The sequence below is a fragment of the Ailuropoda melanoleuca genome, chromosome 8 (assembly GCF_002007445.2).
Source record: "Ailuropoda melanoleuca isolate Jingjing chromosome 8, ASM200744v2, whole genome shotgun sequence".
Lineage (NCBI taxonomy): Eukaryota > Metazoa > Chordata > Mammalia > Carnivora > Ursidae > Ailuropoda > Ailuropoda melanoleuca.
Window position 1 is genome coordinate 124,047,688 of NC_048225.1, and position 25,078 is coordinate 124,072,765.

The 25,078-nt window shown below is 47.5% G+C and overlaps 2 protein-coding genes across 3 annotated transcripts; both read right to left on the reverse strand.

Moving 5' to 3' along the window:
• Positions 1-479: 479 nt before the first annotated feature.
• USP21 (ubiquitin specific peptidase 21) lies at positions 480-7,029 on the reverse strand. 2 transcript variants are annotated; one of them, XM_034667273.1, is made up of 13 exons: positions 6,380-7,029; positions 5,205-5,564; positions 4,077-4,136; positions 3,785-3,905; positions 3,461-3,572; positions 3,111-3,266; positions 2,564-2,628; positions 2,207-2,310; positions 1,924-2,010; positions 1,563-1,641; positions 1,228-1,335; positions 1,012-1,126; positions 480-846 (listed from the first exon to the last, which is right to left on the reverse strand). In XM_034667273.1, exons 2-13 carry the CDS (start codon positions 5,541-5,543, stop codon positions 756-758), a joined length of 1,437 nt encoding a protein of 478 aa, XP_034523164.1. In that variant the 5' UTR covers positions 5,544-5,564; positions 6,380-7,029; the 3' UTR covers positions 480-755. The 2 variants fall into 2 exon arrangements, with proteins under 2 accessions (XP_034523164.1, XP_034523163.1); XM_034667272.1 differs by having other exon boundaries at positions 4,944-5,564.
• Positions 7,030-7,175: 146 nt separating this feature from the next.
• On the reverse strand, positions 7,176-10,933 carry UFC1 (ubiquitin-fold modifier conjugating enzyme 1). Its single transcript, XM_002928742.4, has 6 exons — positions 10,650-10,933; positions 8,761-8,828; positions 8,499-8,562; positions 8,135-8,211; positions 7,811-7,901; positions 7,176-7,606 (listed from the first exon to the last, which is right to left on the reverse strand). The coding sequence occupies exons 1-6, from the start codon at positions 10,770-10,772 to the stop codon at positions 7,526-7,528; spliced, it is 504 nt and encodes a 167-aa protein (XP_002928788.1). The 5' UTR covers positions 10,773-10,933; the 3' UTR covers positions 7,176-7,525.
• Positions 10,934-25,078: the final 14,145 nt, after the last annotated feature.

The window sequence follows — 25,078 nt, forward strand, 5'->3', positions numbered from 1 at the left end:
GGCAGCCCTGGGGGAGGCCCCGCGAGTGCGGGGTGTAGGGAGAGCAGGTAGGGACACTGGGCCTGCTCCGTGGGGAGGCGGCGCCGTAAACAGCTCCTTGATGTTAGCAACAGCCTGGGCCTACGGGAGCCGGGGCCGCCCGGCAACGTGCCCCGTGTTTGTCAACAGGGGTCCTCGGTGCCTTGCCCTCGAGGGGCAGCCCCCTTACGGGCAGCACCCGGGGCCCCAGGGCTTACACCGGCTTCCCCGCAGCTTCGCGAGGCCCGGGTTCGCCTCCTCTCTTTACCCCCAACGTAGACCTTCGCTGCTTGGGCAAACGTCGGAACCCGCGTGTCCGGGTCCGGCACCCCCACCTCCACCCGACCCCGAGAGCGCCCCCGCCCGTTCAGAGAGGGAACTGGGTCCCAGAAGGACTCCCGGTTCGACCCAGCTCTGTATCCACCCCCTAAGCACAAATACAAATAAGGACATCACTTTTTCTTAATAAATTTATTCACAAAAAGTGAGATTGTGGAGGGGCTAGGGGGCTGTACACGGGCAGGGGCCTGGGGAGCTCTGTACATGGGGCTGGGAGACAAGGGAGCCTCCAGGTGGAAGGGTACTTTTTAATAAAAAAAATAATGGGAGCTACAACCACCGCCTCCCCCCTCCCCGATTAAAAAGACACAAAAATAGACGTCTCTGAGGTAAATGGGGAGCCTGGGGCTTAAGGGTGTTGAACGGGTTTCACAGGTGCCAGGGCTTAAAGGGGGGTGTCACAGGCACCGGGGCGGCTCCTGCATCAGTTGGTAGAACAGCACGTAGCCCTCGCTGGATGCCACCTGGTTTTCACTGACAGGGGAGACACTAGGAAGAAGGGAGGTGGGGCGGCGGTTGTGATCATTCCCGTATATTCCCTCCTCCCACAAGATCAGCCTCCCAGTATCTGGGACCATCTCTCTGCTCGTACGAGGGAAAGTGTCGGAGCTGCAGCGGGAATGGGGCAGGAATGGCGTGGGAGGCCGTTCTCACCGAGAGTCATTGTAGACATGCCAGCCAGTCTGGCACCGGCACAGGGCTGTGTAGTGGCCGTAGTGGACGCTGCCCGAGTGGTTGCAAAGGGCGTACAGCTGATAGACGGGGCTTCCTGTGGGTCAGAGTCCCCGAATTCTACCGTCACAGCTGTGCCCACTCCCACGCTTCCTCCCTTTCAGAGGAGCTCTCCAGGACCTTCCCTTCCAGACTCACCGGCTTTGTCACTGGCGAAGTCCCCTAGGCTCAGTCGCTGCAGCGGGAAATCTACACCTACTGAACTTTTCTTGATGGAGCCTCGGGAGGCGGAAAATCGATTAAGATCTAAGCCCTAGTTAAGGAGCATTTGGGGGGCAGAGGGCCTTTGAAGGGGGCTGAGGTCTGGACTGCTGTCCACTCCCCTCTGGGAATACACCCTGGAAGCACGGTAGGAAAAGGTGGGGTGGCAGGCTTTTCCTAGGAAAACCCAATTCCCCAATGCCCAGCCTCTGCACACATGGAACACACGCGGGAAAACGGATGGAGAGGTAAGAACTTGAGGGTTAGGATACGGAGCACGAGGATTCGGGGGAATCTCTGTACTGTCAACTTTTTGGTACTTCGTGTTTTCTGTCGACATCGGTCACACACCTGAATAAATGTCAAATAATGTCATGTTAATGCTCTCCTCACCTTGACTGGCTTTTCTGACCCCGACTCACGTACAAATTCACTATGCTCTCTGTGACTTCTGTATGCTCTGAGCTACTCCCGTTGGCCCGAGGATTACTAGGACATATCTGAGACTCCAACACAAGCCCAGACATACAAATATTATTCTCCATATTAAAGCATCACGCAAGCCCTTTTACCCATAGCACCCCCCACCCAGGTCTCCCACCCTTACTGTATCCTTTGTGAAACCCCACATACCGGAGCATTCTCTGACTCTAGCTCTTCTTCCTTGGTGAAAAGGCTGAAACAATCCCGCAGAGACACCTTGCCCCCGGCAAATCCTTTCTGGGGAGGGGGGGGGCAGGGAATGGGAATGAAAGGTCAGCATGTGCTGAATTTCCTTCTCAAACGCTTTTCAACCAATCCAGGCTTCAGTTCTACTCCGGAGACCCACAGGGTTCCCTCCCATGCTCTGGGGGTGAGTAGGGATGGGTCACAGAACCCATGTCCCATCCACCCCTGGAATCCTCTGGAATCCCACCTTGGGGATGGGCAGGGACAGGTCACAAAAAACCTCGAAGGTCGTGGAGCGATACCCACAGGCCTGGCACTTGAGACAACTTTTCAACTGGCCCACAAACAGGTCTAGATAGAAGCGAAGAGGCGAGAGAAACAGTCACTGTGGGATGCCTGAGATGCTTCCTTGGGTTCCCGTCTCTTCCCACCCCTCTGCCCGAGCCTTCCTTTCCCAACCCCAGCATTCCTAACAAACCCTTCACCCCTGCCCACACTTCCATCGTCTAGTCTTGTCCCCACACCCCTCCACAGTGTCAATTACTCCTCCAAGCCTGCAACCCCCCCACACGAATCGTCCCGCGCGGCTTTGCCGGCTCCGTACCCACAATCTTGCTGTCTTCTCGCTCCAGGTAACGCTTCCACATTAGGTTGGCTCGGTCATCATCACTACCGCAGATCAAGGGGAGTGGGGGGCACCCATGAGACAGAGGGATCACTGGGCACCCCCGGCACCATGGAAATGACCCACACAGTTCTGCACCCCACCCATACTCCAGCTCCTTCCCGACATTTCAAAGAAGTGTCAAAGAAACAATGCTTCAGAAGACTTTTGGGAGAAATCCAAGGTGACAGGAAAAGAAAGGAACAAGGGAAGAACAGCTGACTTCCCCGGGCTTTAAACCCGTTAGGAACCTGGCTGTAAATTAGCTACCCCCACTCCCTCAGCCCAGGGACCTCCCTACCCTATCCTCTGCCCCCATCCGCACCCCTCGGCCTCCTTCCTCCTACTCCTGCACTGCTCTCAAAGCATTTTCCAGGCTGAGCGTTTCCCCGGACCCTACATCATCGGTCTCGACGAGCTCGGTTCTGTGAAGGCTGCGCACCGCCAAGAAACCACTGGGAAGGTAAGGGATGGGGAGGGACCTCACCTCAAGTCAGGTTCTTCCAGCAGAGCTCCTCCGCGGCGGGGCTGACACGGAGCTGCACTGCTGGCCAGGATCGGCGGAGCCCGGCGGCCCCGGCGGTTGATCTCGAGGTGCAGGCGCTCCATGAGGAGCTTCAGAAACTCTTGGGCATCCTGCTGGCTACAGCCAGAAACAGACAGTGGGCAACTGACTCCCCCCACCCCAGTCCAAAGACACTATCTCCTGCCCAGACATCGGTCCCCACTTCCTGGATGAAGATCATCTGAAGGCTCCGAACAATGCTGCCGCGGCCCCTGCTTGGCCCAACCCCCAGACACGGCCAGAGAGAATCTCATACCCTCTAGCTCTCCCACCTGTATCCAGAGAAGGAGGGGACGTATTTCTGGAAGACAGCTCGGAATCGAGTAGGATTCACAGCTTCACAGGAGTCAGGGTGCCACAGGGCACCAATCACATCTGCAAAGGCTGTTGGGGTGGGTGCGGGGAAACAGAGGTTAATGACTGGAAGAGGCAAGCCCGAGGAGGTGCAGAGGGCGGAAAGCAACCTCTAGGGAAGCAGGCACCAGCAAAAACAGGGACAACCGGCAGATTAAAGGGTTGGGGCTGCCATGACTGGCAGATGGACCCAGAGGTTGGGGAGAGGACTGGAAAGGGGGGAGCAGGAGTGGTTGGCGCACCTTCAGTGAGCTCTTGGGCTCGACCCCCTCCAGGCACCTCTTGCCGGAAGTCCCTCCGCAGACAGAAGTCCCGAAGAGGCCGAGTGCTGCTCAGACACTGCAGCACTGCGTTCAGGAAGCACTGGGGAGCAGGAGAGACACTGGCGTCATTTCTGCAGACCAGGGGCAGGAAGCCTAGAAGATCTTCAGGGCTCTTCTTCTTCACCCTCCCCAACTTCCCCATGTCAGTGCCCCACCCCCAGCACCATTTCACATTCCTTTTAGAGGTGAGGGACAGGAGAGTGGCCCTCACCGTGTTCCCCAGATTTCGGAGGCCAACATGACCGGAGCCCAGAAGCAGTGTGTGATGAGCCTGGAAGGTCAGAGGCAAGTCAGCACCTTCCCATATATCCCACCCAGCACTTTAACCTTTCAACAGCATGCTGCCCACTGCTTTCCCACCCCCCTCCCCGTACCTCTCCCCCAAACTCCACCCTCTTTCCCTCATAGGGTATTGGGGGCTCCCTACCTCACTGGCCATGAGCAGTAAGCCCAACACAGCCAAGTGTACCACGGACTCAGCCATGACTGTCCCACCTGTGCCCCACCTGCTCCTCTGCCCAGCCAGCCGGCGCTGCAGCTCCTGGGGCAGCTCCCCAAGTACTGGCATGGCTGCCCAGCTGCTCCCCACACCCACCTTGCTTCCCCCAAAGCCCCCTCCCGCCCCCATGGCCCCTTCCTGAACCCTCTCCTGATGGCTCCAACCGCAATCAGCCTAGCTCACTCAGCTCGGGAAATGGACAACCACACTAACTCAGATGCTCTGAGCCCGCCCCTCTTCAGCTCCAGAGATTAATTAGGCCTAGGCAGCATCCTAGGAGAGAAGGTGAAGCAAGGGAGAGCAAGGGCCTGGGGACCTGGAGAAGAATTCCAAATGGCTGGGTTAATTCCCTGGGGACTGAAATGGCACACCATGCTGGGGAGTCACAGAAAACCCCGAAAAAGGTCTATGAAGCTCAAGGGTACTTAAGTAAGGGAGTGGAGAGTCCAAGCTGTTGTAATGAGGGACTGAGAAAGGAACTCGGAGAAAAGAGGGAAAAGAAAGCCATGTGATGGCAAGAAAGGTGGGGGCATAGAGGAACATGGGCATAGAAGGCCACGTGTGCTGGCAAGTCCTCACCATTTTGTCATCGGAGTAGAAAGACTCAGAGGGCCGGGCGGATATGACGTGGAAGGAGCCATGGGAAGTAGGGGGCTCCGTCCGTATACTGAGCAAGGTGGGGGGACCAGGAAAGCCCCCGAGGCGGCGGAGAGAGGCGCTACGTCTCAGAGTGGGAGGCTCAGGCCGGAGGGCCAAGCGGCTCAGCGCAGCCCCTAGCTCTCCAGCGCCACGATGCCCCCCCAAGGCAATCCCCATAGGACGCAAGTCCCCACTGCTCACAGACTTGGAACGAGCTAGGTTGGTCCTGGAAGGGAGAGGCAGAGCCACAGTTGGGGGTGGTGAGCCAGGCAGGGGAACTCCATGATCTGCCCGAAGGGGTCCTCTGGGACGAGGGCCTGAGGTCCGTCCCCGTCCCAGCTCCAGTTTCTTGAGCCGTTCCTCAGGGGGACCTGGCCGGGGAGGCAGAGGTCTTAACAGAGGGTTCGGCCCAGGGGCTGGGTTTCGTCGCTCCTTGCTTCGGGCCCTCGGGGCAAATGGTAGCTTGGATCCCACTCGGGGCTGGACATTAACAGGTGGCTCTCGGGTACGGCCCAGGCGGTGCTCAGAGGCCTGGGGCATTGTGGACACCACAGGCTGGACCTGGGAGGAGAAGAGAGGGTCAGCATTTTAATGTGGAGGGCGGTGGGAACCTACATTACCACACTAGCTTCTACAGACACTGAGGGCAGGAACCATGTCTATCATATCAGTCATGATATCCCCAGTATCTAGCATAGTGTTTGACACAAAGTAAATACTTGGTATCTATTGAGTCAATGAATGAATGATAGCAGCCCAACGCTTTGATTCTAAATTCCTCACGCCCTTCCTGCAGAACACAGCTTTACTGAAAAGCCAATGAGTCTCTATCTCGGCTGTCTTTATAATCTAAACGCCCATGACAAGTGCCCCCATATCTGGCTAATCAAGTGGGATGTGCCCTGGGTCACTTAGAATCTCTGGACAAATGAGGGTGTGGATGTAAGAAAAACAACCCAAAAGACAGCATTCCACCCTCAAACCCCTGTCCCTCCGGGCTCCAAATGAAGCCGACTAAATGGGTGACTTGCGAATCACTCCCTCCCCCACCCCTGAGCTCTAACGAGGTGTCGGGGCTCAGGGGCAGTGGCGGGGCGGGAGGACGAACGACTCCCCTACCCTAATCGCCGCACCTCTCCCCACCACAGCAGGGCTTCAGCCGGGTCCGCCCCCCTCGAGGGCAGAAAGGCCGAGGCCGCTGATTGGCTACGGGGTCCGGCGGCGTATTCCCTGAGGTCCATGGATGCTGTCCCTCCAGCCCAGTTCCCCCGGGCCTGCTGGGCCCCCCGCGCCCTGCCTTTGTGGAGGACGTCCTCTCGGGTCCGGAGCAGTCTTCACGCGCCCCCCCCTCCACGCCATAGCGCCCCGGCCCGTACCTGTCCCCCGGTGAGGCGGCGGGGGAGGCCAGCCGGGGCCAAGCCCCAGCTCAGGGCCACCCCCTACTACCCCCGTGCAGCCCCCCCGAGGGCCGGGCTGCAGCTTTAGCCGCAGCTGTTGCCCAGATCTCTCCCGCCGCAGGGGCCGCCGCCATCTTTGTTGGTCCCGCCCGGCCACCGGCCACCGGCTTCACCGCCTCTCACAGCGCCTGCGCACCCACACTGGGAATCCACCCACCTGCTTCCTCGGCGCTTGCGTGAGCCCGCCCCCTTGGCTCCGCCGCCGACACCATGGAAACGCAGCCAACTTTAGGACCGCCAGTTCCCAGATCTGCCCTGAATTGTTTTAAAACCATCGCTCCAAACCATGGAGATGTAGATCTGATAAATCGTAGTATGGCCCCCAGGCTTGCAGCACAGATCCTTCCCAGGCGGGGGTGCGAGTGTGGGAAGCTTCAATGACTGGGTCCAGCCCGCAGACCAGTGGAGAAGCATCCAGCACTCCACACATGGATGGGAAGATCCCTGGAGGGTGGGGAATGCTGGTCCTGAAAAACCATTCCTCAACTATCTTGCAGACCAAAGCAGTAGGCACCCCGCTAAAGGACACGAGCAGATCTCTGCAAGCAGATCTCAGCAGGAGGGAGAACAGTCCAAGATTTCCTTTCATTTCCCAGCTCCTGACAACAGCATCCTCCGTTTTCCCCTCCCTCCCAAACTAATGTAGTTGTACATGTGCCTTGGGTCTTAGCCTGCTCGCCCTCTCTTAACAGCCACCAATGAGAACCACGAGCCACCAGAGGAAGCAGCTTTTATTAATGAGTTATCTCCAGATACCAAAAAGACTCTGCACCCACTTTCAGCCCTCCCATCCTTACGGATCTCACATTGCTTCACCTGGGGAAGGGATATAAATTGCCTTTCGGTTCCCCAAAGCCGTAGTCTTTCCCCTCCCTGTGTAGCCTTAGAAATTCAGTAGCAATGCTGTTGTTTCTTTTTTTTCAGCAATGCCTGATACAGCTACTTAGTAACAATTATGGCTGAAGAGGTATGGGGGGAAACAGCTGGATGAGGAAGAGTGATGCACAGAAAGCAGGAATGTAGCCTATCAAAGGTCCCTCTGTCCTGCCTCAGTGGCTTGATCCTTCATTGGCTGCATTTCTCTTTATGCTGAATCACGCCCTTCTGAATCAGATCGGGGATTTCCACTGCCAGCCATGGACCCAGCTGCAATACAAGGGAGACCCTGTGAGATTACTATCACCCGGTCAGTGCCTCTTGTTCCATCAGAAGCTCCTTCCCAGAGAGATTCTATGGGAACATGGCCAAGGAAAACACTGTCATTCCTTGTTTATTCTCAGTTACTTTTCTTATATTGCTAAATGCCTAGTTCCTCCCCCTCCCCTTATATATCAACTACCCCAAACTTACCCCCAGAGCCATAAGATGAGCTAGTCCAAACTTGGGCACATTCCTGGCCCACAAAGGCTTAAAGTGATCAGTCAGGCATATTTTGCCACCCCTATGAGAGGGACAAGAGGAAGAAGGTGTTGACATGCAAAGTGTACCATAAAGTATAGTAGCCTCTGGGAAGCACAAGATAACTACTAGTGATCAGAATTGAGCACAAGGTTAGCTAAGTACTTTGCCCAGACTTGGCAGAAGGAGGCCTGGAGGTCCTCGAGGCAAAATTCCAGTCCCAGAGTTCTCTCCTAAGTCCTTTTTGCCCTTTTCCCAGCTCCTATTGAGTCCTACCTGTACATCTTTGCTGTTTTTCCATCCAGTTCAGGAATTGCAATTTCTGGAGCAGTAGTAGGATATGTGATAGGAATCTGGAGAAATTATAAGGCCTTAATGAAACAGAAGCAAGACAGAAATGCACTAATCTAATCAATACCCATTTCTTGGTTGAACTGAAATGTTTGACAAACTCCCCCAAGCAGCATGCACACACCGGCATTCTGGATATGGAGATGAGTAGCTGTAATCTATGCTTGCTTCAAACCTCAGCATTTCCCTCCCATTTTAAAAGTTTTCTTTGGTCCCTCCAAGAAAGGTTAGCTTGTTAACAATCCCTCCCCTTCTACTAACCTCCATATCTCCATTCCATCATACTCACGTCAAACTCAATGTCAAACTCGTATTTGAGCAGGTCATGAATGTGCCAGCATTTTCCAAACCACCTGTAACAAAGACCAAACCTCGGTCCAATGTGCACATTCTTCTCGGAGACACATGGGATGGGAATTGGGAACTCTGGAGCTATGGGAGTGAAGACAGCTAACAGGAGGCAGGGAAGGCCTGGCAGTGGGCTTTGGGACATTAAAATGCTCAAGCCACATAAGATTCCCACCCCCAAACACCCAAGAGGGTCTGCCTACCGAGTCCCTTCCTTGTTGGACTCCAGTCGGAACCAATCATTGTCCGCATTCTTGTTGTTCTCCACATACTAAAAGCAGAGAATGAGGTCTTTGAGGGAGAGTTGAGGCCAAAGGCAGTCCCTCTTCCCTCAAAAGAAAAGCGTGTGATTACTTTCTCTCTTAGGATGTACCCAGCTTTTCTGACATAAGCAAAGCTGAAGACAAAGTTACACAGGTAAGTAGGAGACTTGCTCAGAGCAGAGAATAGAACGGTTGGGTCCCACTCAGTTTAGCAAGGACAAAGTACTCAATGACATTGCCTGGGTTCGCTTCCCACTTCTGATAGTGTCTGCCCTCAGCCCACAACTCATTTTATGGTATCCTCCCTCTATGGAGGACCTCATATAGTCCTGGTTTTGACTAGTACCCATGTGCTGTTGATTTCCAAATCTTTACTTTAATCCAGACCATTTCTCAGAGCTTCGGACTCTAGTATCCAACTGTATACTGAAATTTCTAGCTTCATTTCACAGGTACCTCAAACTCAGCTTTCCCTCAGTTCTTCAGATCTTTTCTCCACTACATCAATCTCAGATGACAGTATTAGCATTCACTCAGTAATGCAAGCCAAACAGCGGGAATCATCCTTGATGCAATCCTCTCCTCCCCTCCCCTCCCCTCCCCTCCCCCCCTTCTCCTCTCCTCTCTCTCTATCTTCTCTTTAACTATCCAGTTTAGGTCATCACCTTTCTTTTGCCTGGATCAATGACAGCCTCCTAATTTGTTTCCTGCCTTCCATCTTATCTCTTTTAATTCTGTTTTTCTCTCTACTCACTGCGATTGGTCTAAATCCAATTTGAGCATGTTACTCCTCCGCTTAAAATACTTTAAAGGTATCCCAGTGCCTCCGAGATAAAATTCAAGTACTCAAGCCTGTCTCTCAAGCCTTGTCTATCATTCCCTGCCATACACTTCCCTGCCATGCTTTACCAACTCTGAACTAATGTTTCTTCATACACATCATGCCATTTGTAATTTCCACGCTTTTGTTCATGCTGTTCGTCTTGCATGAACATCCCTCTCTTATCCTTATGTTTATCAGGCTAACTTACCTTTACCCTTTGAGGCTCAGCTCAAGCACTGCCTCTTCTCTGAAGCCTTCCCCGACCAGACCCAAGGTGGATTAAGTATCTCACCTTCTGCTCCCAAAACATCCCAGCAATCTCTCTCTCTCCCTCCGCTTAATGTTACCATGATTTGTTTCCATCTATCTCAGTAGGCTCCGCCTTATTCGGCTTTGGATCCCGTACCCAGGTGCTAGGTGTACAAATGTGGGGGTGGGGGCTAGTGAAAATAAATACGTGTGTCAGGAGACCTGCTGGCCTTTGAAACAGGCAGAGACCACTGCAAGGAAGGTAAACCGTCTTCTCTTTCCACAGAAGGGAGATTTGCTGAGAAGATGGCTCTTTCCTAACTGTGAGCTTAACTCCTCAACTCTCCGCAACTAACGCTTACTCGAATTTTCAGCCCTAGCGTCCGTTCCTCCCTCAGGAAGAGTAAAAGAACAGAGAGAAGCGACTGGGACTTAGGGCCCCAGGAATTCCTTTTGACCACCTCCCCTACATCCAGGAGAGCAAACACCTGGAACCAGAGGGACACGTCACCTTCCGGGAAGGCGTATCCCTAAAATAACTACTGCTTTGGTCCCCCTGGGGCTCCTAAACGAGCTTTTTTTGCCTCCTCCCCACCATACCTCCCTAAAGTCCCCCAGCCCCACAATCGTCCAGCTTCTATGAATCTGCGAGTTAAATTTTATAACCGGAAACGGCTTCCACACGGAGCCTATTCCTAAGACACCTGATTACCCGCAACCCTTCTGCGACGCGGTCAGCCGCAGAAGCACAACTAACCCGGATAAGAGACTGATATTCCTCTTTGAGTCGCTGCACCCACAACTCACGATCTCGAGGTCCGGCGTTAGTCTTCAGCACCGGGATCTCGGACACCACACGCCGGACGGCCTCGTCCGCCATCTTGGACGAGGGCGCAAGAAAAACGCGGAAGTGGTCCTGCCTGTAGTCTACGCTCTGGGGGCCGCCATCTTTACTATGGGAAGATGGGGTGTTGGTCTGCCTTACGAAGTCTTTGAGTGCGGTTTTTATTTTCTTGTAACGAAGACAAATTTGCCACCTGGTCACTTGCTTGTGGGTACAACGGGAAAAGCAGAATGAAACTGATTGCTCCTTAATGTGGTACCTGTCATTTGAATAAACCGCAGACTGCTCAAGGGTAACTTCCGCTCATGCTCAGAGAAGTACTCTCAGAAAACTCGGACGCCTTCCCAAACTTGGGAGAGTTGTTAGATTTTCAGGCTGTTCTGGGCACCGTGCCGGGCACTGCCTTTCTGAAACGCGCTGTTCACATGTTTGAATAAGCTTCCTTAGCTTCTCTGTAGTTTAGCTCAAGTAGCAGAGACAAAGCAGTCGTCCAATAGAGGGGCATTAAACTCGTGCTAATTATTGGAAACCGTGGAGATCAAAGTATACTAGACAAACTCGGTCCTGAAGAATTAACACCGTCGGGTTAGAGAATTCTTAATAAGTGCCAAAGGAGTGTAGGGATCGCGGGAAAATTTGCCTTAGTCTACCCTACACATTTTTTGGGTCTGGAATCAAATCACCTAGTGAGGATTCTAGTGCACTCTACTGCATGGCACGCAGTAGGTACCTGGTAATGCTTTTGCAGAATTTTGTATCTTCCTGTTGCTTTTTCAACCTAAACACATTAATTTTGGCTTTAATTTCTATGTCATGTTTACTTGTCAAGCATCCAGCTTCTGGCAGTAATTTTGGATCAGATTCTATTAATCATCAAATTCTATAGTCCATCTACAAAGCTGTATCTTAATTATAAGCATACTATATCTTAATTCCTAATGGCTGTAACTTCCACTACAATGTTGAATAAAAGTTTTGACAGCACAGATCCCTGTCTTATTCTGATTTTGGGGGAGGGGAAGCATCGGGTTGTTGTTGTTGTTTTTTTTTTTTTCCCATTAAGTATGATGTTAGCTGTAAGCTCTTTGTAGATGCTTTTCATCAGGTTAAGAAAGTTCCTTTCTGCGGCCCCTGGGTGGCTCAGCCCTTAAGCATCAGCCCCAGCATGTGACTCTTGATCTTGGGCTTGTGAGTTTGAGCATGAGCCCAATGTTGGGTGTAGAGATTACTTAATAAGTAAATCTTTAAAATACAATGAAATAAAATAAATGAAAATCTTAGTGGGTAAGATAAGCACCAAAAAAGCTGTCTTTTGGGGGCACCTGGGTGGCTCAGCCGTTAAGCGTCTGCCTTCGGCTCAAGTCATGATCCCAGGGTCCTGGGATGGAGCCCCGAATTGGGCTCCCTGCTTGGCAGGAATCCGGCTCCTCCCTCTTACACTCCCCTTGCTTGTGTTCCCTCTCTTGCTGTCTCTGTCAAATAAATAAATAAATAAATAAAATATTAAGAAAAATTAAATTAAAAAAAAAAAGCTGTCCTCTTAAATCTGAATTTTTTTTTTAAGAGAGAAAGCATGTGGGTGTGTTGGGGGAGGGGGCAGACAGAGACTCCCACGCAGGCTCTGTGTTCAGCAGAGCCCCACACAGGGCTCCTCATGGGGATTGACCTCAGGACCCTGAGAACAGGACCTGAACCAAAATCAAGAGTCTGACACTTAACCAACTGAGACACCCAGCGTCTGCATCTTATTTTTGTTTCATTTTTTGGAAAATTATCTCATTAGACCACTTAGTAAAGCAGAGCTCATAATGTATGTGATACTGTAAAAGGGCGATCTCTATTGTAGCCACAGTTGCATCTCTGTAGAGTATATTTCTTTTTGAGAAATATTTATTTTTAAATTATAGATTTAGCTCATTCTTGCTTTATGTAATTCTGACAAGAAATCAGAAGCTAAGATAGAAAACTGAGAGAAAAGTATGTAGGTCTGAACTTTTTCTTTCTTTCTTTCTTTCTTTCTTTCTTTCTTTCTTTCTTTCTTTCTTTCTTTCTTTTTTTTTTTAGATTTTATTTATTTATTTTGACAGAGAGGCAGCGAGAGAGGGAACACAAGCAGGGGGAGCCAGAGGCAGACACTTAACGACTGAGCCACCCAGGAGCCCCCCCTTTTTTTTCTTTCTTTTTTTAATTAAGATTTTATTTATTTTGGGGCGCCTGGGTGGCACAGTCGTTAAGCGTCTGCCTTCGGCTCAGGGTGTGATCCCGGTGTTCTGGGATCGAGCCCCACATCAGGCTCCTCTGCTGGGAGCCTGCTTCTTCCTCTCCCACTCCCCCTGCTTGTCTCTCTCTCACTGGCTGTCTCTGTGTCAAATAAATAAATAAAATCTTTTAAAAAAAAAGATTTTATTTATTTAGGGGCACCTGGGTGGCTCAGTTGGTTAAGCATCTGCTTTTGGCTCAGGTCATTATCTCAGGGTCCTCGGATCCAGAGATGGGGCTCCTTGCTTAGTGGGGCATCTGCTTCTCCCTCTTCCTCCGCTGCTCCCCCTGCTCATACTCTCTCTCTCAAATAAATACGTAAAATTTTTAAAAGATTTTATTTATTTGAGATCGAGAGAGAGCACAAGCGGGGGGTAGGGGCAGATGGACCCCAAGATCATGACCTGAGCTGAAGGCAGATGCTTAACTGACTGAACCACCCGGGTGCCCCTGAACTTCTTTTTTCAAAGGAAGAACTGATTCATTAGAAAATGTTTATGGAATCCCTACTACATCCAGGCACTGGGAATACAGCAGTGCACAAGCAGGCAGCGTCCTTGCCCTCATGGAAATTATCCTAAAACAGCTACAAAAAGGAATTGAACAAGATTGATTGGATAACTCAATTGTAGAAAAGGTACTGATGTCAGATCATTATTTTGATGGGATAGTACAGTTGGGTATACGGGAGAGCCCTTGAAAGTAGTTGAAAGTCCCTTTGTCAGTCATCGTAGGAAAATGTAGCTCCTGGGACAAAAGGAGAAATAAATTTTGGATTAGGGAAGAAATTGAAATTTTTCCCTCTTCTGGTCTTTAAGGGGTTGATCCAGACTCCAATATGCTGGAAGATACCTCAGAATGGTGAGGGAAATGCTGGCTCTATTACAGGGAAGAAGTCACCCTAAAGAAGATCAGTGTAGATGGACAGCCAATCTTGGAAATTTTTCTGATACTGCTTTAATTATTCTGGATTTTTCAGCAAAGAATTATAGTAAATTATAACTTGGTCTCTGTTATGCTGTGGGAAATCGGGTCTGCACTTAGAAGCACTGGGTAAAGAGAATGATAATAATTAACATTTATGCTGTGCTTACTATATGCTAGGCACTGTCCGAAGCATTTTGCAAATGTCCTAAGCATTTAAGCATTTAAATCTGACAACAACCTTAAGGCAAGTACTCTCATTATCCTCATTTACATTTGAAGAAACTGAGGCATGGTCAGGCTCAATGAAAAAAGCCTTATATTATGTAGTCAGTAAATGGGAGACCTGGAATTCAATCCTGCATAGTCTGGCTCTAGAGATCATGTCTTTAAACCAACAGATACGTCTTTCTACCATTTCCAGGCCAAAATAAAATTTAACTGTGATATGAGGAACTGGAGGTGGTGGCAGGGGGCTATTGATGACTCCAAAAGAGCAGCTATCAGTAGTAAACTCAGGTTTCTGGAAACACAAAGAGAATCTAGTGGTTCTGAGCCAAGCATGGCAGAACTGCAGACACATATATGAGACAACCAACCTCTTCCCTGAAATGGGATGAAATGGGGACTCGCAGGAACTTTGGAACTACGGACTTTGAGTTTAACTGTTCATGGGACTTCACGTGTACCTACTAGCTAGTAAGATCTGAGCAAGGGTTGGGGTGCCAGAGGATTTGGTTAACAAAGAAGAAAAGACATAGTTTTGGGGGAGGAGAAACTAATATGCAGACAGTCACCATAAACTAAAAAATCTCTGTTCTGGAAGCCTACAAAGTCCTGCTTGAGGAACAATGCTTGAGAGAATAGGGTAAGGCTGATGGCATTCGAACCGGAACTCCTAGGTTGAGTACACGGGATATCCAGACAAGGAGAGAGCAGGGGAAGTACGGCATTCTTGGCAGACAAGGGAGGCAGGAAGGCATGAGAAAATATCACATTAACAGCAAATATCCAGATCATTATTTATAACAGAAGGGGGAAAATGCTCCTAGAAACAATTGATATTATATTAATTCTATGCTATATGCTATATGAAAATACTTGTGAAATAAATATAACATCAGAATACAAAATTTTACATACATGTGGTTTTAAAATATCTGCTTTTATTTATTTTTATTTTTTATTTATATTTTTTATAATATTTTTTATTATGTTAGTCACCATACAGTACATCCCTGGTTTTTGATGTAAAGTTCCATGATTCATTACTTGTGTATAACACCCAGTGCACCATGCAATACATGCCCTCCTTACNCCCATCACTAGCCTGTCCCATTCCCCCATTCCCCCATCCCCCTCCCCTCTGAAGCCCCCAGTTTGTTTCTCAGAGCCCATAGTCTCTCATGCTTCTTTTTAAAAAGAAACATTTTTTTTGAGATTTTATTTATTTATTTATTTATTTATTTATTTAAGAGAGAGCAGGAGTGGGGAGAGAGAAGCAGACTGAGCAGGAAGCTGGCGCGGGACTCGATTCCAGGACCCTGAGGTAATGACCCGAGCCAAAGGCAGACATTTAACCGTCTGAGCCACCCAGGCACCCCTAAATGGTTTTTTTTTTAAGTTTTTATTTATTCATTTGACAGAGAGAGAGCATAAACAGATGGAGCGGCAGGCAGAGGGAGAAACAGACTCCCTGCTGAGCAGAGAGCCCCAGGACCCCTGGATCAAGACCTGAGCCGAGGGCAGATGCTTAACCAACTGAGCACTGTATAAATGTTAGTATTTCCTTTTTCCTTTTCTATAAATTCTTATATCCTTTGCCTCTTTTAAATTACTATTCATTTTTTCTTAGTGATTGTGTGAGAGTTTGTTGTTGTTTTATCAGAGCAATTAGACATTTGTGATGAGCTGTAAATAATCTTCCCAGTTTAATATCATTCTTTGCTTTCCTTCACAGTATTTTTTAAAGTTTGTATGTATGTATGTATTTATTTATTTATTTATTTATGAGAGAGAGCACAAGCACAGAGAGAAAGGGAAAAGCAGACTCCCTGCTGAGCAGGGGGTCAGAAAGATGGGGCTCCATCCCAGGACCCTGAGGTCATGACCTGCGCCGAAACCAAGAGTCCGAAGCTTAACCAACTGAGCCACTCTAGTGCCCCTTCACAGTATCTTTAACCATGTATAAATTTTTCACATGTGAGGTTGAGTTTATCGGTCTTTTTGCTTATTGCTACTGGTATGTCACAACAGTCTAGATCATCTTATAAAAATTACCCTCAGGGCACTTGGCTGGTTCACTTTTTAGAGTGAGCGATCCTTGATCTCAGGATCGTGAGTTCAAGCCCCACGTTGGGTGTAGAGGCTACATCAACAAAAACAACAAAAAGATTATCCCATGTTTTCCTCTACTACTTTTTTTCCTATAATGAAAATGGCTTTGTTTGTTGTACCTTACTTAAATGATATAGAAAAATGAAATTAACTTAAAAAAAGAGAGATTAAAAGCTATCATTTTGAGTATATATCCTTCCAAACATCTATGTGTGCACACTTTCTTTCTTCTATTCTCTTTGTGTTTAATTTACTGTTCTCGGTTCTCAAGATAATGCAAGGCTCGTGCATTTTCAGCTTTTCTATTTTCCTAGTATGTGCACTTAAGACTATTCGTTTTCTTGTTAAAACATAGCTTTAGCCCCATCCTGTAAGTTTTGGCATGTAGTATTTTTCATTCAGTTCAAGTTATTCTCTAACTTCAGTTGTAATTTGGGGGGTTATTTAGAAGTGTACTTCATAATTTCTAAATAGACTTTCTAGTTACCATGTTACTGATTTCTGGCTTAACTGTAATGAGCAAGAATCACTGTATATTTTCAGGGGTGCCTGGGTGGCTCAGTCGTTAAGCGTCTGCCTTTGGCTCAGGGCGTGATCCCGGCGTTCTGGGATTGAGCCCCACATCAGGCTCCTCTGCTAGGAGCCTGCTTCTTCCTCTCCCACTCCCCCTGCTTGTGTTCCCTCTCTCTCGCTGGCTGTCTCTCTCTGTCAAATAAATAATAAATAGAATCTTAAAAAAAAAAAAAGAAACACTGTATATTTTCAATCCTTTGAGATTGAAATCCTTTCTATAGCACAATATGGTCAGTTTTTAAAATGTCCCAAGTGTGCTTGAAAATAATTTGCCGGGTGGGGGATGGGCTAAGTGGGTGGTGGGTGTTAAGGAGGGCAGCTGTGATGAGCACTGGGTATTATATGTAAGTGAGGAATCACGAAATTCTACTCCTGAAACCAATATTGCACTATATGTTTACTAACTGGAATTTAAATAAAAACTTGAAACAAACGAAAAAGAAAATAATTTGTAGTTTGCAGTTGTTGGGTATAGTGAACTATGTATGCTTGCTGAATTCAATTTGCTGCTCATATTAAGTTTTTTATATCCTTACTGATTTTTTTTTTTTTTTGTCTGTAGATTCTAAAAGAAATACTCTCTATCAGTTAAGGCATGTTCTTTACAGTGAGGTGTGTTCAATTTCCTATAACGACTGTAAATTTGTCTATTTTTTCCTTGTAGCTCTGTTCCTCTACATGATTTGAGATTATTATTAAATGCATACAAATTTACAGCTTTCTGGTAAGTTGACCTTATTGATATGAAATGCCCTTTATTTCTAGTACTGTTTTTGCCTTGAAATCTACTATATCTGTTATTACATAATTTTCTTTTGGTTTCTGTTTCCATGGTGGATCTTTCACCATTCTTTTACTTTCAACATTTTTGTGCCCTTATGTTTTAGTTTCTAGTATTTCGCATTAATTGTGATTGGCTATGAATGTATATGGAATTAATTTTGGTGAAGGGTTTCATGTAGGGATTCAACATTTTTTCCCTGGATGTTGACTCAGTTGTCCTAACACCATAACACAAATTCTTTCCACTGATCTAAGGTGACACCTTTATCAATACAAAATTTCTATATGTATTTAGGTCTTTTCACTTCTGTTCCATCAAGTTGTCTATAGGGCATTATCCCATTGTTTTAATTATTGTAGCTTTGTAATACATGTTTTTCTATCTGGTTGGGCTAGCTTCTATTTATTACCTTTCATTCCCAGGATTTTCCTTTCAATTCTTCTTTATTTCTCCATGTGAACTTAAAATAAGCTTGTTTTATTTTTTAAAATTCTGCCAAGGGGTGCCTTGGTGACTCAGTCAGTTAAGCATTTGCCTTCAGCTTAGGCCATGGTCTCAGGGTCCTGGGATCAAACCCCACATTAGGCTCACTGTTCAGTGGAGAGCCTGCTTGTCTCTGTCTCTCTGCCCCTCCCCCCCACCAGCTTGTGCTCTCTTTCTCTCTCTCAAATAAATAAAATCTTTAAAAATTACTTTAAAAAATGCTGCCAATATTTTTCTACAGATCATATTAAATTTATAGACAACTTTGGGAAAGTGACATCATTATATATTCATTCTCTCTATCCAAGAACATGATGTTACTTTCCATTTGTTCAAGTTTTCTTTTATGTGGGTAGCATTTTAAAATTCAGACAGATCCTGCACATTCTTGTTAAGGTTATTCCTAGGCATTTTATCTGTTTTGTTGCTATGGAGTCTTTTCTTTAATTACATCTTTAACTTACTGTTTATATATATAAAGGATATTCATTTCTGCATGTTACTTTCCTCCCACTTAACTAACTTCTACTATTATTTGTAGTAATTTTAAAGTGGATTCTCATGAGTTGTCTAGGTAAATATCATCTGCAATAAAGCTAATTACATTATTATTTTAGCCATACAAAAATGTATATAATTAGCTACAGCTTGGAAAAAGAAGAAATGAGGAAATATGAGGAGGAAAATTCCTTTGGTTAGTTATAAGTTCATTAATGATAAACTGAAACAGTAACAGGATTTTTAGCATTTTAATGAGTTCAGGGCCTGGACACATGGTATTCTAGAAATCAGAAGTATTATGTAAGTGAAATTGTGTTCCCTTTATATAATTTAAAGAACTCACAATACAGCAAATGTCCACGTTTTCCAGGAGGGAAATTCTAGATGGTGAATTCTGGAAACTAAAAAACAGATTATTGATTCTTAGTAAAATTAGAGAGGAGTTATTAAAGAGTGATTTATGAGCAATGAGAAAGAAGGCTGTGATCCTCAGATGCCTACAGTGATCCAGGCCCCCAGGGTGTCGTGTCTTTCTTGCCTTTCTTGCCTTTCTTGCCTTTGGACACTTTTGCAGGTGTCCTCATCCTAGGATACTCCTCCCCCTTCTCTGCAAGGTGGTTGGCTCCATCTTGGCCTTCTGGTCTCAGCTTCCATGTCACCTCCTCAACGAGAGACTTTCCCTGATCATTTTTCTGTCTGTCGTAGCATTCCGTTCTTTTCTTTCAGAGCACCTATCTCAATTTAGAATATTTTTCTTAGTGAGCTCCATGAAGACATGTCTGTCTTGTTCACCACTGTGTATCCTCTCCTATATGGCTATCATAGCATCTGACATTAGTAGATGGTTATCATACACGTATCAAGTAAATGACTGAATGATTTTCCTTGCCAGTGTTACTAGATTTTTTAAAATACAATTTATTTACTTTCAGAGAGAGAGAGAGAGAACGCAAGTTGGGGGGAGGGCAGAGGGAGAGAATCTTTCAAGCAGGCTCCCCATTGAGCAAAAAGCCTGCTGGCCACACGGGGCTCAATCCCACAACCCATGAGATCTTGACCTGAGCCAAAACCAGGAGTTGGATACTTAACTGACTGAGCCACCCAGGTGCGCCAAATCTCTCTCTCTTTTATAAGATTTTATTTACTGGGGCGCCTGGGTGGCATCAGTCAGTTAAGTGTCTGCCTTCGGCTTGGGTCATGATCTTGGGGTGCTGGGATCGAGCTCCACATCGGGCTCCCTGGCTCGGCAGGGAGCCTGGTTCTCCCTCTCCCTCTGCCCCTCTGCCCTGCTTGTGCTCTCTCTCGCGCTCTATCTCAAATGAATATATTTTTTAAAATCTTTTAAAAAAGATTTATTTATTTGAGAGAGCACGAGCCGGAGCATGAGCGGGAGGGGTAGAGAGAGAGAGGGAGAAGCAAGCTCCCTGTTGAGCAGGGAACTGATGCGGGGCTTGATCCCAGCACCCCGAGATCATGACCGGAGCCGAAGGCAGACACTTAACTGACTGATGCCACCCAGGTGCCCTGCCAGTGTTACTAAATTAATGAAATTAGGAGAATGTCATAGACAGGATGTCTTGATTTCAGAAACACATAGGTTTCCTGACACATTTTTTTTAAAAAAGACAAAGAGAATGGGCTGGAATATAGAAGCATTTTTATTTGATTGAACAACCAACCAAAGAATTGATTCTCTAATTAGCTGGTGAGGTTGATGTAACAGGGCTGTTTTGGGGCCTGGCCTGTGGGATACTCAATCACTCAGAAAAAGTTATCCCCACGGGGGCAGCAGAGAGCACTGATAAAGAACCTTGGAGATTTCTGAAATCTGGTGAAAAGTATAATACATAAATATTAGGTAACATTTATACAGCACTTACAACGGACAAGGCCGTATGCTAACACTTCATATATGTTAGTTTAATATATCATTAAAACAATGACCTATGGAGTGGATGTTATATATGCCCCTTTACAGATGAGAAAAGCTCAGAGAAATTAAGGAACTTGCCCAAAGTCCTATTGGTGAAAGTCAGAGCAGGGGAACGAAAAAAAGGGAACAGGTTAAGGAGGCTTTTAGCCAGATCATTAGGATTCAGTGACTGTGTGGTCCCTCTTCGTCTATTCAGGAGCCAGGAGACATTGGAATTCTAGCTAAGGACTTACAGTTGGGCTTGAAGCTCAAATGAAGTTTGGAGCTAGTAAGATGCTGGGTGAAAATGACTAACAGGAACAGCTTGCCATTAATGGGGACCCAAGAACTAGAGAGAACTGTCAGGTCAGCGAGTTGCTGTAGGATGAAGTTCAAGAGTAAAGGGGACAGGGATACAGGAATGAGAATGGCCCTGGAAGAGTCAAGAGACTTCGAACAGTGGGTTGTTAACAGTGTACAGGCTTCTTTAAGGGCATGTCTGGTTTGAAAAGATTTTAATTTTGGCAGAGCTGGGGAACAGCATGCATGGGGACAAGCAGTCTTAATATTGAGTATTCAGATCAACAAAGATACGACATCTATTTGAATTGGTGCGATCATTGATTTGGAGAAAAAAAATTTAGTGGGGACAAAGTAGCTATCTGGAGCACTGATACGTAGCTGTGCTGTGTTGACCCAGAGGGGGAAAAGTAGGACCAATAAGTTCAGAAAAAATGCTTTTCCAGTCACTGAGCATTAGTGAAGAACTATAGGGCAGGACATGGTGGAAAGGGGAGCATGTGAAAGGTGGCTAAGGGATGTCAGGTTAAAGATTCCACCGAAGGAAGAGACAGCTGTGGGAAGTGTTGAGAAGCAAAAGAGGAAGGGAATCGAGGTCGAGCTGAAGGGGCCAGTGTTGGAAAGTTGGAGGGGCAATTTCTCGGCTGAGGCTCCAAGGAAGGGACAGGAGCTGATGTAAAGGAACATCACAGCTACCTCTGTCCTGATGAGTCTTCCTCTAGCAAAAGCCAGGGAGCATTCTGCGAAGAAAACGAGGATATACGGGAGGCTGTGTACAAAGGAAGAGTTCCCTTAGGTTCAGGGGGAAAGTGAGTGGGGTAGAAATTTCGACTTTTTCTAATGGAAACCTCTTCCCTTCAACCTTCTAAAGTAGAGGCTGTCATCTTCAGACGATCGTGGCTTTATTTTCTTGCAAAAACTCGTTCCTCCTTGAAACTGATGCCACTGGCTCTGCCACCCTTTAGTCCTCATACTTGTTGACATCAGCACCTCTCTCAGACAGCTCTTTCTCTCATTCTGGGTGGTTTTAGGAAAATTCATGTGACTCCTAGTTATTTCTTTTTTTTAATGAATTTATTTTTATTTATACGTACATTTTCCCCTAGTTACTGCTTGACCTTCTCAACTCCAACTTACACTCCTACTTTCAGTTCCTTATCTTCACCACTTCTTGCAACACAGGTTTCCCCCCCCCTTTTTTTTTTAAGAGATAAACCACCTCCAATTTATTTTATTTTTTAAAGTAATCTTTGCACCCAATGTGTGGCTTGAACTCACAATCTCAAGATCAAGAGCTGCACGCTCTACCCATTGGGCCAGTCAGGCATGCCCACACAGGTTTTTTTTTTTTTTTTTAAGATTTTATTTATTTGAGAGAGAGAGAGAGAGAGAACGAGTGGGGAGAGAGGCAGAGGGGAGAGAGAAGCAGGCTCCCTGCTGAGCAGGAAGCCCGATGCGGGGCGGGGCTCCATCCTAGGACCCCAGGATCGTGACCTGAACTGAAGGCAGACGCTCAACTGACTGAGCCACCCAGGAGCTTTCCTGGTAACAGCTTCAGGGCCACAGTAAGGAATGGGAGAGACAGCACTGGTGGCACCAGAGCTGGCTTCAAGGCCCTTCAAAGACTGGGACTGGCAGCCACAATGCATAAGGGTGGAACAGCATAGGGATCAAATTCCACGTAGTAACTGGGGGAAGGTTCATGATCCGGATTTGACCTTTGTGTCAAGCTTCCAGGAAAACTAGTCTGGAGCTAAAAGCACCTTTCCTGTTAGCTGCCCTTCTGGGTACATGTGACACTTTTAACAACTCTGATCCTCTTGAAACACTCCCTGGGCTTCTGGGTGGCTCAGTCAATTAAGCACCTGCTTTCGGCTCAGGTCATGATCCCTGGGGTCTGGGATTGAGCCTCGAGCCTGGCACTGGGTTCCCTGCTCAGCGGGCAGTCTGCTTCTCCCTCTCCCGATCTCTCAAATAAATAAATAAATCTTAAAAAAAAAAAAGAAAAAAGAAAAAAAGAAACACTCTCTTCCCTCAGATTCTATTAAGAATCATCACCTAATTTTTATTCTTTCTCATGGGCTGTTCCTTTTCAAAGATTCTCCAAGGGCTCTTCTATGCACACTGCAAATGTTGGAATTCCCCCAGAGTACTCTTCTTAGCCCTCTGCTGTTCTCTGGAGTTGGCCCAAATCTACGGCTTCAACTGCCACTGAAATGATTCAGAATTTCTGGCCTATACATCACTGGAAATTTAAAAAGTAGTTTTCTATAAAAGTAATATATGTTACATAGTAAAACAAATTCACACAGTAAAGATGGATCTAAAATAAAAAGTAGAAATTTCATCCTTCTTAGGCCCACTCATCATGGTTAATTAAAAAAAAAAAAATCTATTTGAGAGTGCGAGAGCGCGCAGGACCCAATCCAGGACCCTGGGATCATGACCTGAACAGAACACTGATGCTTAACCAACTGAGGCACCCAGACACCCCCATGGTTAATTTTCAAATGCCTGTGTAAATGTGCCACACATATTCTTCCACTCATGCTTTTTTCCCATTTAATAATTTACATTTAACTCGTCTACGTTTATATCTGTATATTCGATTGCCATTGGTACGGTAGGTCTGGTTGTCCCACAGGCATCTAAAGTCCTTACCTTTCTTTGGAATCCTGCCTCATGCTACACCCTACCGCTAGCCTCTTTTTTACAGTCAGCACCAGGAGAAATCGGTCTTTACACATTGTCCATTTCGTCACTCAGTTTACCTCACTCTGGTTTCTATCCCACCATATCTCTGAAACAACTTTCTCCAAAATTACCAAAGGACTTCCTCTTACAACAGCCAATGGACACATTTTAGTCCATACCTTACCTAATCTGCTACCTTGAATACTTTGCCAGTTTCCCTGATACTTCACTCCTGGATTACTTCTTTCCCTTCTGTCTGCCCCTGAGTTCTCAGTGTCCCTTTTTCTGTTCTTCCCTCATCTCATTCTTCAGGCCGTCTTATCCACTTCCATGGCTTCAACAACTACCTATATTCACACGCTCGCTCGCGCACACACCTCAAACTTTTGGGCTTCCAACCCCCATGATCTAATATTCAACTGTCTAATGGATATCCCACAGGCACCTAAACTCATTCTCTCCCCCCAAACCAAAGAGAAAATGGCATCACTTTTCCCCGGTTACCCAACTCAAGAGTACTGGGAAATAACCTCTGCCTCATCCCCATTTCCGATGTTTTTTTCCATCCGCACTCTCCCTCCTCTAGGTCAGACCACTGCCGTCTCTTGCCTGGAGAAGAGCTTCCCAATTGTTCTGTCTGCCCCCTAACCTCGTTCCCTCCTATCCATTCTCCCCATTTCAAGCAGCGATCTTTTTAAAAATGCAAATACAATTGTTCATTTCTCTGCCAAGGCTCTTCAAAGCCTATTCGTTGCCCTTCGGAAAAAATAAACTAATTTACAAGGCCTTGCGTAATCGGTCCCTCCCATTCTCACGGGCCTCATTTATTACCTCTCCCTTAACCAACAGGCTGCTGACAGCTCCAGAACGTACCCGGCCCCCCAGCCCCACTTCCCACCAGTACAGGATTCGGCTCAGGCGACACTTCCTTCAGGAAGCGGGTGCTTAAAAGGCAAATGCTCAAAGAATGAAATCCAAGGGGCCATCTGGGCAGCGCTTTCAGCTCCGGACTAAGGTTTACGGAACGTCCGGATTTGCCGGAAGTTCAGGGCAAAGGTCAAATCCCGACCCTGAACCTTCTCCGAAGTTCGCAGGGCAGTCATACCCTTGTGATATTCCGCCCTTATGAGTCATGGCTGCTAGTCCCAGTCTTTCGATGGGTCTTGAAGTCGACACCAGCTAGCTCTGGCGCCCCCAATGTTTTCATACACGAGAACGCAATCCTCACTCTCTCCTCACTAGGGCCCTGACGCCGCCGTCAGGAACAACTTGCGGTGCCCGCTTGCCCCAAAGCAAGATGGCTGCCAGTCCCTAGTATCTCTTCCCAAAGTGAAGCTATTCACGCCCCGGTTAATGCCGCTGCCAGGCTGCCCTCACCTAGCATGGCCACCCCGGCTCATGCCTCACTATGGTCTCGAAGCCGCTGCTAACCGGCCAGGTTCCGGGAGACGCTGCTCAGGACGAGGCTGCCCCCCCTCCCCCACGCCCGCGGCGGCGGCGGCGGCAGCGGCGGCGGCTGGAGCCCGGATGCGGCGGCGTGCGACGGGACGGGAGGGCGGCGCGGATGGATCCAAC

What these genes read in the sequence shown, in the direction of transcription:
- USP21 (XM_034667272.1), bottom strand. Translation starts at nt 5,543, where the DNA reads ATGCCCCAGGCCTCTGAGCACCGCCTGGGCCGTACCCGAGAGCCACCT. An exon ending in TCCGAAATCTGGGGAACACG is followed by an intron (nt 3,906 to 4,076) that starts GTGAGGGCCACT and finishes CCTGCTCCCCAG; the next exon opens with TGCTTCCTGAACGCAGTGCT. An exon ending in CCCCCGAATCCTCGTGCTCC is followed by an intron (nt 1,336 to 1,562) that starts GTATCCTAACCC and finishes ACTAGGGCTTAG; the next exon opens with ATCTTAATCGATTTTCCGCC.
- UFC1 (XM_002928742.4), bottom strand. Translation starts at nt 10,772, where the DNA reads ATGGCGGACGAGGCCGTCCGGCGTGTGGTGTCCGAGATCCCGGTGCTG. An exon ending in AATATCAGTCTCTTATCCGG is followed by an intron (nt 8,829 to 10,649) that starts GTTAGTTGTGCT and finishes CTCTGCTTTTAG; the next exon opens with TATGTGGAGAACAACAAGAA. An exon ending in CTCATCTTATGGCTCTGGGG is followed by an intron (nt 7,607 to 7,810) that starts GTAAGTTTGGGG and finishes CTTGTATTGCAG; the next exon opens with CTGGGTCCATGGCTGGCAGT.